The following is a 13581-nucleotide window of genomic DNA, read 5'->3' on the forward strand; positions in this document are numbered from 1 at the left end:
CTTTCCATCTCCACTACCTTCAGCCTCACAACATACCTCAATTGAGGATGCCATAGTCTCACGTATTTCAGAAGTTTGGAAGCAATTGTTATTCTTCTGGGGTATTCCCATAAAACAACATGTCCTTCCATAATCTTTGTGTTTTTCGGAGAATAACTAACATTTTGGGGCGTAAAATTATTTGCCTTTAATTATTATTATTTTTTAAACATTAACTCCCTAGTAACTGCGAAATATATTAATTTAATATGTGGTTATATCTTAAATATACAGCTCGCATTAATTTATTTATAATCAGGAGTAAATAAGTTTTCTTGATGAATTTCTCTCACTTGCTTTAACAGACTTGATTATTTACAATCTCTCTGTGAATTGATATATTGTTTAAAAGATTTTCTTTCTCATAATATGTTGGTCTTCTGTTTTTATTTTTATTATTATCATTGTTATTTTTCTCATATTTGGGATAAAAATAGCGTGTTGATTCTACAGTGATCAACTAATTAAATAATCAATTTTAAAAGTTTTTTAAAAAAAAATTATATTCTTTTAAATGGAAATGTCTAATGAAAGGCCAGCGTGTCATTATATAATTATTATCAAATGTATCGGATTACACCAAAAATCGTACCATGTAAAAAAATATATCTACAAATGACACTTCTAACATGACAAATTCGATGTTTAAAACACACCTAAACTATCTATAATTCTGTCACTATATTATTTTTGATATTTTGTACTTAAAAAAATAATCTAATTGTAATATAGTAATTATTGTATGCAATCATTTTTAATTGTAAATGTAAATACCCCATGGGTGCATAAAATAGTTAAATATAAGAAGAATAAATATGTACTGTATTTCTGAGAAATCGAAGTCAAAATTGGCTTTTGAGTGGTTTATGGGGGATTTTTCCAAGTTATATAATGTGACATCTGTGTATCCTTTTTTGTGTCGCTTGTATATACCTTCTCTAACAATCCATCTAATATTGAGATAATACATATCTACCAAGAATGACATACCTCATTTTCGTAATATGATGGACGACCCCGAAATAGTGGTGGCTCGTGACTTTTGGGTTTACTAGAGTGCTAATACTACAAAAATGACATTATTGATATTGTTGTAGCCGAAAACGTCTTATTATTTTTTCGAAAATTCGTTTTTTTTTGAAGATTCAGGAAATCCGTACGGCGCACGGCCAAACTGAAATTTCCTGAAAATATTCATACAAAAAATCATTTAAAAAAAAAAAAACATTTTGGACGAAACATCATCAATAATGTAGAATTTTTCAAATCTTAGTACTTTATCACACTCACAAATCACGAGCCGCGATTTAAAATCTATTATTAGATAATATATATATATTTTTTAATTCCTTGTTTGTTTTTTGTGAAAGTAATTTAGATCATTGTTTAAATATTTAATAATTTATTATGAATGATATGGTTGTGATTGTCCTCTGTATAATAATGTGTTACGTTTGCCAGCCCTACCGTACCACCCCCCTGGTCCTCCCCGGAGCCAAGGTGAAGAGGGAGAATGGTCCCACCGAGAGCTACCTGCGCCACCACCCCAACCCCGCCATGCGCGCCGCGCCCCATCACGACCATGACGTGCTCATGAAGCAGAAGGTACACTTCACACCATACTCTATACATATACTTCGCTGTACAGTGTACACACTACACCATGCAATCCACACACTTCATTCACAGTAAAGTGTCGGACTTTACCCCTTGTGGGGTAACAATGCACCATTTGAAATAAAATATCTCAAAAAGTACTATTTTAGTAGTCCTTCTAGTTCACACTCCATTTGCTGCAAAGTGTCTGACTTCTTCCCTTACAGAGTAACAATGCACCATTTTAAAAAATCTCGAAAATTACTGAATTCGTGAATTACAGTATTTCTAGTGGTGCTTCTAGTTCTCGTGACATTGTGGCATATTTTGGCAATGAAACTGGTCGACCTTGTTCAATGTAAAATTTATCTTCTCTGGAAACAGACAATTTCGTACAAAAAACTAATACCCGCGCAGCTGACGATGTTAGTCAGTCAGAATGACGCAATTGTGAAAGCTCTAAATTTTGCACCGTACAAAATTTCAACATTGCAGTATTTTTAGAGATATTAAAAAATATATTGGGCTAATATTACCTCTTGAGGCGTAAAGTAAGTCACTTCTACGACGCCTACATAATTTCAACAGACGCAGGGCGAACTTGAACTCTTGAGTATAGTATTCGATTCGTGTAATATGTCAAATCTTTTATTGTCATTTTATAACAATATAATAATTTAAAACTTTAAGACCTTGTTCGATTTATTAATTTTAAACAGGGATTTAAGCTTCTGAGGGAATCTTTAGATTTGTTCCCAAGTGGACTGGCCTGAAATTTTCCGTCTGAAAGTGCCCGTAGCAGAGTAAAAGTGGTCCTAAAATAAATAAATTAACAAAATCTATTGAAGTTTTTAAATCATTAACAATCACATTATTTAAAATCCAGATTTTATGTCAACAATTAGTTAGTCAATTGATGATCCACATTTTTTTTAGTTCACTAGATTTGTTTTTTTAGCACACAATTATTAAAATATGTGTTAGACTCCGGTTCGAAAGAAAAAATTATATCTTTTTGAACGTGCAATGAATTATCAAATATACTTGAGAAATATTGTGGATTTGTGCTAATAATAATTGTGAAATACTTCAAGAACTATTGCAAGCTCTCTCTGCGTCTGTTTATCCTTGACACATTGCATTCACAAAACTCACGCAGCGAACTGTACATTAGAGCTTTCCACTGCACCCGTGGCTTACTTCTGCAAAATGCATTCATGGATTAGTAATAATATTACATTACTCTTATTATTATTGAATAATGGTCTGTATTATTGGCTGCCAACTTAAATGCAAACATCATTTAATTTAAAGCTTGTAGCTGAATTTTCAAAGATGCTATTGTATTATGCGCAATAATAGTAGGAACGTTTGACTGCTGTACATATATTATACAAGACGAGATATTTTTGTTGCATTGTAGAAAACTAAATTTTAAGTGGGATATGCCGCCAGATTTACCTACATATAAATATATAGTATGTATTGGATCATTTTTATTTTCTTTAGGTGTTTCGTGTTCTTTAATCAAATTACTGTGAAATGAAGAGAAAATAATATAAACTGTGGAATAACATAATATGTTGTGTTCGATGCTGACGATGTTTTGTGGAATTTAGGTAGCCGACACCATGTTGCACCGAATAGGCGGCGAGGAAGCATCCATCAAGGTGTTTAGATACTGTTTATTATCAAGGAGTGATTTTCTTCACCAGCTTGTGTGTTAATGTTGCTTTCACTATCTTGCTTGCACCGTCATCATTCACCAGTCATACCACAAACTACCTATTTGATAACCGAATTCCTTCCAGCGTTGGCTCTTTTCATCACGTCCCTTTTGTGGAAATTCGGACAGAACTTTCCAATTTTACACTTCGCCTTTTTACGATTCCGTGAAGCTGATGCAAAAAATAATACCTACCTTGTACTTTTGTAGATGTTATAATTACCTTGTTCGATCAAATAATTGTTTTTACAACTATAATAAGTAAAATTCTGAAAACAATCAAAAGAGTTTAACGATAATAAAACTACTAAGACGAAAAGATGTGCGATGCAAACTAAGATTTTTAAAATAATACTGTAATTGAGAAAAATAACTATTTTATAATTTTCTTAAAGAATTGCTCTGATTTACAATTCATTAATAAAATGATTTATTAGAGTGAATTTTAAACTTAATCAAAACATAAAATCTTAACCTCAAAACAGATAACATTTAACTAATGAAATATCATAAAATCCATTCAACCAACTGCTATTAAATTTCACGTGGGAAAATTTTATACTAAATGTCTTCAATTATTATTAAGTCAATATAACTTTGCCAACGACTCATTTAAACGTGTTTCTAAATGGAGTAACAAAGATTTTACTCAGATAATTACAATAATGTGCTATTGCTCATTTTCCAATGCACTTAATCTGTCATCAGCCATAATTTTAGTGAGGATCTAAATTTTCTGTGTAATAATGAATGTATTTTGTATTTCAGTACGCACACAAACAATTCAATTCGCCAATTGGACTCTATTCGGAACCTAATATCGCTGACACGATCAGAAGGGATACAAACACTGTGCCGTGAGTATTTTTAACTACACACATTACAAAAAGCTTTTGATGTCATATTTAGTCTAAACCAACAATCCTTTGTATGGGTTTTGAATGAAATGGATTTTCAATAATCCTAAATCTGTAGCAATCAACCATAGAATCAATAATAATACAAGAAGTGCCTATCCAAATATTTACAATACAAAACTGCGTTTACGAAATTCTAGATAGTAAATGAGACGGGCGCTGGGCTGTTAGGCTAAATGGAAATTTTATTTCCATTCAAATTTATATGGAAGGCACTTCTAGTGTTATTCTTTAATCTATGAATTTAGCGAATTATCGAATGAATAAGTGTTCGGTAATCTTATTTTGAAATAGCTAATTGCAGGAATCTACTAGCAAAACCTCGCAAATTGTGTATTATCTTATGAATATTGGCTTTATTGGATATATACATATGTTATGACATGTTAATTGTATTATTTATTTTTTATAAGTACTAAATTTAGTGATGTTTTATGAAAAATTATGGAAAATTAATTAAGCATTTTGTTGTTTTATTAGAACAAATGGTTCTCTAGGAAGACCCGTTAAGTCTAAGAGGCAAGTGTATCAATATAAGTAGAAGCAAAAAGAATATACTCGCCCTAATGCTTATCAATAATCATTTTATTTTTCACATATTTTTTGGATTTGACTCACATTGGAAAGCATTTAAAAAATGACGTTTTTGTACAAATTTACGCAGTACGAAAACACAAATCTTCGCTTAGCTCAAACATTCATAATCTTCGCTTGTCACAAAATCTTTGGGTGTTTTTATGATAGAAATTTAAAAAAAACGATGTAATGACATCATTTAGTAACTAAGTTTCACTTACTTCTAATCCGTACAGATCATATTCTACATAATTAATGTTAGTATTTTCATTGATTTATCATTCATCAAACAAAAACAACAAATACTTAAAAATAACAATCCCCATAAATCCAACTAATGACACCTGTTTTAATCACCACACAACTTAATCAACTTGAATAATTATTATAATTTTTGTTATCATCCATACTGGCCACCCTTTTCGTTCGTCCATCCACTCTTATTTACTTTACCATTATTGCAACATGCACGATGTTACTTTGTAAACATAATATAAGTAAATTAAAAAATATATTTTAATTATCATTAATTATTTTTTAATAACATAAAATAAAATAAATATTTGTTTTTTTTTTGTCTGAATAAACTTAATGTTATTTATTATTGCGCTTATACACAATAACAATACTAATAGTTTCTTTTTGTGGATATGAGCTCCCCTACATTATACCTCTTGTGACACTACCCTCTAGCTACAAGAAAACAGTTCTATATGACCCCAACAAGTCGGAGACATACAAGTACCTGCAGGAGGACTCCCTGGGAGATGTTGTCCATGAGGTGGCTGTGCCCGCACAGACCAAGGTCTTCTCTCCCGTCGCGGCCAAGACCGCGGGGCCACACAAGGTACTACTTACCACTTACTTCCTACTGTTTCCTACTTCCTACTCCATATTCCCTACTCCTATTCTTTCTATCGCGACCAAGACCGCGGGGCCACATAAGGTAATACTTACCACTCACCCCCTAGTGCCCCGTACTTCCTACTCCATATTCTCTACTCCTATTCTTTCTATCGCGACCAAGACCGCGGGGCCACATAAGGTAATACTTACCACTCACCCCCTAGTGCCCCGTACTTCCTACTCCATATTCTCTACTCCTATTCTTTCTATCGCGACCAAGACCGTGGGCCACATAAGGTAATACTTACCACTCACCCCCTAGTGCCCCGTACTTCCTACTCCATATTCTCTACTCCTATTCTTTCTATCGCGACCAAGACCGCGGGGCCACATAAGGTAATACTTACCTATCACCCCCTAGTGCCCCGTACTTCCTACTCCATATTCTCTACTCCCGTTCTTTTTTTCTCGACCTACTTCCCTCCTACTTCCCTCCTACTTCCTACTATATTATTCCCTATTCCCACGCATCTATCCCCTTGAGGCCAAGACCGCGGGGCCACAAAAGGTACTAATACCCTCTACTTGCTTTTCCTACATCATTTTCCCTACTCCCGTTTAAATAGTTGTTCTCTTTTCTTATTGGGGGGTTGAATTACTGGAATGTTTTTCTCGTTGTAATTTTGGTAGATTCTTAATTTATGTTCCTTGGATGATTTTTGTAAAATACCGATGACTTATAAAAAGTTTTAATTAGTTACCACGACACTGATATGGCATCTACTTATGACATAATTTATTATTATAGTACCTATCAATACTATCATCACAATATCAACGTACGAAAAATCTCCCTTAATGTTCAATGAAGTGAAAAATAGAATCTAACATTGATTTCTATGATTTCCTCTACAATTATTTGAATGCTTAATTTTACTTATTGTAGAGTTTAACGCCCATTACCTATATTTATTATTTAGCCACCATGTAGAAATGTATTGACTCGGTGGATATTATATCATATCGTATGTCTTAATTTATGTAAATTGATTGTTTATTAATTTGTTTTTATTTTCGTTAAAGAACCTCGTTCCTCAGCAGCAGTCACACAAACCCAGCAATACATACGTTAGTATATAGTTTTTGTTTACCTATTATAAGTTAGTTACTGAAATTATTATCCTTTCCCAAAATTGTTAATCAATTATTAATTTATTTTATTAATATTAGTAAAATTGATTTTAAAAGATATACAATATGTTTCTTACTTAAGACTATTAAGAAGCAATTGTTTTTAACAATTCTACCCTTCTCACTAGATAAATTAATTCCCGTTTTGGGTTGGGGGTTTGCTCCATTACAGTTTCTAATTAAATGTATAATATAAAATTACAACCTAACAATACTGGTATTAGACATGTAAAAAGAACAAGGCATGCAGATAATAATATAACACCAAATTATATTCGGATGTGTCTTTTTTAAACTTCAAAGTTTTCTACGGTAGTGAGGTCGTATGGTTGTTTTAGAATGATTTGAATAATAATGAATGTTTTTAGGGAGGTTTTATACTCCCCACCCCCCTCTCCCACACATAATTAATGAACTGTTTTTTTTTATATAATTTTATGATTTCTCTAACATAAAATATCTATGAAAACCTGAAAATATTTAGATCCTTCCTACTTTCGTCGTAGAAAGCTGTTTTTTTTTCTCAATCTATCTATCTATATCAATTAGTCTATCCAATTCTTTGGACAACTTGGTTAAAATCTTTGTATTTAATCGTTTCACTGAGATTTTTTAAAAATTATTTAAGTTAATAGACTTTAAATACGTACCTAGATATAAATAATACAGGATGTTGTTTATTTTTGGAGAGGGTTAGCTCCGAAAATAATTTAAAAAAAGAGATGTTTAATTTTGTTTTATAAAAATATGAAATTTATTGGTGTAATTTCAGGTAAGCACCCTCAACGATGAAACCATCCACCAATCCAACTCCTTCAAGAGGCTCATGTACCACGTGCTGGGAGAAACAGAATACTAAACTTTAGTTCTTAAGCTTACCCCGTAAAGATCACAAGTAAATTATTTGTTTGAATTTGATCAAATTGTATGATTAATATTATTCGACACAACACATCCATATAAATACATAGCAAGGATGTGGTGCAAAGAACTAACGCAAAGTAAATTAATTATCATGTTATTATATTAAAATGAATTACACATTTAAGAAGTAATAGTTATTTTTATTGGTTCTATTATTTATTATGCCTATATTATAAAAATGTATTTAGTTATTTTGTTGCAACATCTATCTAAGCATATCTTTTGAAAACTATTTTTGTTATTTTTTAATATATTTAGTCATAATAATAATTTATTATGTTATTATAGTTATTTTGAGCAGAGTGTAAAATCTAGTCAATCGTGAAGCTATTATTTGAACATTTCAATTGATTTCAAAATATGTTTCATTCATTTAAATATCTTTAAGTTAACAACTTTTGTTCGTTTTTTGCAGTTAGACAGTTGATTTATTTAAGGTTGACTTTTAGGCATTATAAATTGTAAATTATTATTATTTATTATTAACATCAACTAAATATTATATTATTAAATATTATTACGATTATAATGTAAAGGTTGGAGTGATGGTGTGAGCTTTTCGGATACATTTTTAATTTGAGGTACTAAACCTACCTTCTTTGTAAAAAAATATTCACATAAAATATGTTAATCCATCACTGCATACTGTAAGAAATAACAAAATTCTTTTTTTGTATTGGCATGTAAGTACATATCTAACTACATAATTTAAAAAATATATAAAATAACAGAGTAAAATTGTAAATGTTTGTTTTTATTTATTAACCTTTTCAATGCAGATATCTCTCTTCTTCAATATTAATTTATTTATTAATTTACGGACAATATGTCCATTAAAACCATAATATTGACACGAATAAGAAAACATAGATGACAGTGAATGGAGAGTACATGTATGTGAAGGGCAAAGACAATGTAAAATAGAAAAAGTACATAAAGAAAATAACTACAAGTCAGAGCATCAATAACGATTAAGTTGTGAAAAATTACACATTACGTATCGCTTTTTGAAAGTCATTTAGACTTACACCAAAAAATTCAATGCTCTGACTTGAGTTTACAAGTCTCGACATTCTGGACAAAGAAGAATGGTACCCATAGTTAGTTGAGTGGTGATTGAGGAACAACAATTCATTATTTCGGAGTCTACGTGATGGGATGTTGAATTGAATGAGTTGTAACAGTTCAGGTGAGTCGGTTATACTGTTGATTATTTTAAATATGCAAATTAGATCGGAGTCTTTTCTACGTTTTTCTAAAGAAGATAGGTTTAAAGTTTTTGTTCAATTTCCTCATATGAGTAATCGCCTCTTTCGAGTCCTAACCTCCAAGCAATTCGCCGTAGGAAGCGATGTTGGACAGATTCGATGTGACTAATGTGGACAGAATAGAAAAGAGACCAAATGACACTGGCATATTCAAGGTGAGGGCGAACCAACGAACAATATAGAGTTTTAAGTGTTCTTTTATGTTTTTTTTTTATTTATTAACCAATATACATATAATACATAACTAAACAATATATATAATATATAATATTAGTGGTAACAATACCTCCCTAATTGAGAAATTCTCGTGTTTAGGGAGGGAGCACTATCAAATTGACAGTACTATACATACTTATCAGTTGTTACAATTTGGATGCATGAAGAATCACTTTTTTATATATAATAAAAATATAAGTAGCAATTGTTTTTTTTTTTTGTACATAGTGAAAAATTATTTTTATACATAATGAAAATTATAAGATGGCATTTATTTTGTACATAATGGAAATATAGGTTGGCACATCGTAACACATACTTAAAAATTATTTAATAGTAAAATGTTTTTTGAGTTTTTGTTTAAAAATTTCATAATTCCTGAGTAAAGAGTAATTCCAAGAGTAATTTCAAGAGTAATTCCTGAGTAATTCCATAAAGTCTGAGGTAATTCTATGAATGAACCCGAGTAGTTTAAGTGATTTATTTACGATGTTATTTATATGATCTCGAAAAGAGAGTTTGCAATCAAGAGTGACCCCAAGGTACTTGATGGATGTGACAGTTGATAGACAAGCACCATTTAGTTTATACTCAAACTGAATAGGTTTATTGGCTCTGTAAAAGGACAAAACCTTGCATTTATCAACATTAAGTTCCAAGCAGTTTAGTTTGCACCAATCATTAAATGAATCAATATCAAGTTGAAATAGTAAACAGTCAAGAAAGGAACAGAAAGTCAAGAAAGGAAAATTTATTTATAACTTGCTGACGTGTACCCGGCGTTGTTAGATTTTTCTCTATATTGTATAAATACAATATGTTACAATATGATTTTATATAAGTGACCAAGTCACTAGAATGTTTGAAAACACTGTGGACTTATTAGTAAGAAGTTAGACAGAGTATGGTTATTTGTCGATTTGGTTCCAACTATATAAAGAACATTCCAACAATCAGTTGCGGCTCGTGACTTTTTGGTTACTAGAGTGCTAATATTACAAAAATGGCATTATTGATGTTGTTTTGGCTGAAAACGATTTTTTATTTTTTTTTCGAAAAATTGTTTTTTGTATGAAGATTTTCAGGAAATGCTAAACTGAAATTTCCTGAATAATATTAGCACTCCAATACACCCAAAAGTCACGAGCCGCCACTACCGACAATATAAGTAGGTACAGAATTCTTAGATTTATTAACTTTAGGATGCATATTAGGGTGGTTACAAGGTATAAGGCGAAAAAATATTTTCGTTATAATGCTGGCCTGACCCCTTTAAAATTTGCCATTTATCTAGAAAATAAGATTTGTAAAGTTTTAGCTCAATTGGATAATGTTAACCTGTGCCTCATCGAGATTAAATATGAAAAAACGATTTTTTGCAAAAAAAATACTTAATTTAATCACTTTTGATCAAATTTTGTTTCCAATGAACATACATTATTAAACAATATAATAAACAACATCATATTTAATAAAATAATATAATATATAATAAAACATTAAACAAACATTTTTTTCAACCTTTCTTTGAAGGTTGAAAAAAGGAAGTTGTAATTTTTTGGGAGAAAGCTAAGATACCAACCAAACACTTTCAAGATTGTGTTATAAAGCTTGAAAAACTGTACGAAGAGTGGAGAAAACTACAAAAAAACGCTAACAGATCTAAAAGCACAGCTCAAAATAAAAAAGTGGGTGTGTCAAGCCTACGCAAGACAGAAGTGAAACTTCTAGTATTCCTCTCTCTCTATTTTCATTTCATCATCTCTATTTTCTCTCTTAGGTTAGTTTGAAAATTAGAGGTTAAATAATTCAACGACGAAGCATGGATTTGCTTTTTCTAATATTTTCTTATAGATGAATGACGTTCGATTAATGTATAGTTCCAAAAATTTTCAATTTATTCACAAGTATACAATATTACATAAATAACAATATTACAATTAAAAATTACAAAGAAATTACAATGACAATTTACCAATCATGTGCCATTTTCATTGTCAATTTCATGAATATCATTTCCTAATGTCGTGATAATTGGGTTATGGTAACTAAAGTGCGAGATATATACATGAGCACTTAAATCCTTAATGAATCGTGCAAAAACTGCATCGATTGTTGTCCCGTGTCGGGAGAGAACGTTCGTGAGCGGCTCCCCCACCTCAACAAGCGCATATGGTGAGAGAGGGACAGTGAACGGTGAGCGGTGGTGGGGGTACCCGCATTTTCGTGTCGATCCTGACTCGGTTTTACTCCGTCCCCGAAAATCCATTACGCGCCTAAAGAAGTTTCACTTCAAAAAGTAGAAGCTTTCAAGTCAGCCCTTGATGACGTTTTTGATATTGCTCATCAGGATGCAAAAACACTGTTGAAGAAGACAAGCAGTTTTTGTTACTCCAGAGAAAAAAAAGACGTCCTGGCTGCATGGGAGGCGTTGACACGAATTTAGTAAAAGCACAACAACGAAGAGAAAAAAGACATGCAGCTGAGATGGCGAGATTAGGAAAATCATAAAAAAGGAGGTTAGTAGAGTTTTTCACTCTTTTTTCACGTTTTCCCTATCCTTTTTCTCTTGAGATTATTTGACTTGATGCCTATTCCGTGAGTGCTTTGCTGCTTGTTACCGCTTAATGCTTTTTTCCTTTTTTTTTAGAAGATGTAAATTTAATTGCACAACTGGAATCTTCAACAAGCAGCACATCAGAAGAAGAGGAACAAGAAGAGATGGAGGTAAATTTTCCCGACACAGAGGAAGGAGAACCAGAAATAAAGAAAATGAAGTACGCTAGAGGAAGTGTAGAGATTATTACCGAAAAATTCGCTTTATTGTTAGATAGATGTAGTATTTCAGATAGAGACGCAGTTCGAATAATATCAGCTACTGCAGAGGCTTTAGGTTTTGACTCACAGAATTTAATTGTATGTAGAAGTGTATACAAGTGTATACAAACATAATTATAAAACATATACCAAATAATATTTTACCAATTAAGCCATGGATTAACCACACTATTATTAAATCTATCCGTAAACGCCACAAACTCCACAAAAACGTTATTAACAATCCTTATGATATACAACTTCGAAACTTTTATAAAAGATATAGAAATATTTGTACCCAAATAATAAGAAAGGCTAAAGAGATATATTAACTTTTATGGCAGGCAGAGCATTGCACACACCGCTCTGTCCAGCTGAAATAAACATTATTATTATTAATAAAATAAAATACTTTTTCGTTTTAAAACCACGATATTTATTAATTTAAGAACCGACCGGTTTCGCTTTACTTAAGCATCATCAGGGTACAAATTAATACTAAACAAGAAGTACATAATGGGTTTTCCGAATTCGCAAATCATTTGATCGATAAAGATCATACATTCTGTCATAGCACCGGTGCTAACATCTTACATAAAAACGGGCATGGTAACAGACTAAACAACTTAGAGGCACTAGAAATTAAAAAAGCTGTAAAAACCAAAAGTCAGATACTTAATAATCAATTAGACATATCAAGTAGTCCAATATTAGGTCTGTTTCCAATAAACCCATAAAAAAATCCCAGTTCTCCTTACTTCCTTACCACCATGCCAGTTGATGCTTTGTTTCTCCCGATTTATTGATATAACCCATTAGTCTACATAATTATCTAGCGGTTTTTCCATTACTTGTGCACTTATGTTAATGTATTTTATGACCGTCTTTGTGTTGCTTATATTTGTATCATATTGTCTCCCTCTATATTTTGTTATATATATACACACATTATGTACTTCTTGTTTAGTATTAATTTGTACCCTGATGATGCTTAAGTAAAGCGAAACCGGTCGGTTCTTAAATTAATAAATATCGTGGTTTTAAAACAAAAAAGTATTTTATTTTATTAAATATGTCAAACCACAAAGTGATTGCTTTCTACAATAATATTATTACTATTATTATTATTATTACAAACAGAAAATAGAAAACTGTAATAATCATCCTAAAAAACTTTGGAAAACACTTAAAGAAGCCACTCACTCTCAACCTAATCCTACGAATGACTTAAAACAACTAAAAGTAAATGATAAAATATTTAGTTTTTCTAGTAATCCCGATATTATTGTTAATCATGCAAATAAATACTTCTCAAAAATAGGTGAACAACTCGCAAAAAATATCGATGTAAACCATACCAACTCCAGTTCACTAAGCTGTAATACAAATTTGCCCAACAACTTGCATTTTAGTCTAAAACAAATTTCAAATGAAGATACTAGATTGATCATAAACTCATTAAAAA

At 31.3% G+C, this 13581-nt stretch overlaps 1 protein-coding gene across 3 annotated transcripts in view; it reads left to right on the forward strand.

The window, feature by feature from the left end:
- Nucleotides 1-8560, forward strand: part of Zasp66 (PDZ_signaling and DUF4749 domain-containing protein Zasp66) — a 44980-nt gene extending 36420 nt beyond the window's left edge. For 2 of the 3 annotated variants that reach the window (XM_089650987.1, XM_089651000.1), the window contains 7 exons: nt 1501-1644; nt 3255-3305; nt 4130-4218; nt 4759-4797; nt 5548-5701; nt 6784-6828; nt 7664-8560. In XM_089650987.1, coding sequence (XP_089507113.1) covers nt 1501-1644; nt 3255-3305; nt 4130-4218; nt 4759-4797; nt 5548-5701; nt 6784-6828; nt 7664-7750 — 609 coding nt within the window. In that variant the 3' untranslated portion in view covers nt 7751-8560. The remainder of the gene's footprint in view (nt 1-1500; nt 1645-3254; nt 3306-4129; nt 4219-4758; nt 4798-5547; nt 5702-6783; nt 6829-7663) is intronic. The other variant, XM_089650993.1, reaches the window with a different exon arrangement.
- The last annotated feature ends 5021 nt before the right edge of the window (nt 8561-13581 follow it).

Source organism: Hesperophylax consimilis, chromosome 1, assembly GCF_061612785.1.
Source record: "Hesperophylax consimilis isolate HC1 chromosome 1, BYU_Hcon_1.0, whole genome shotgun sequence".
NCBI classification, from domain to species: Eukaryota; Metazoa; Arthropoda; class Insecta; order Trichoptera; family Limnephilidae; genus Hesperophylax; species Hesperophylax consimilis.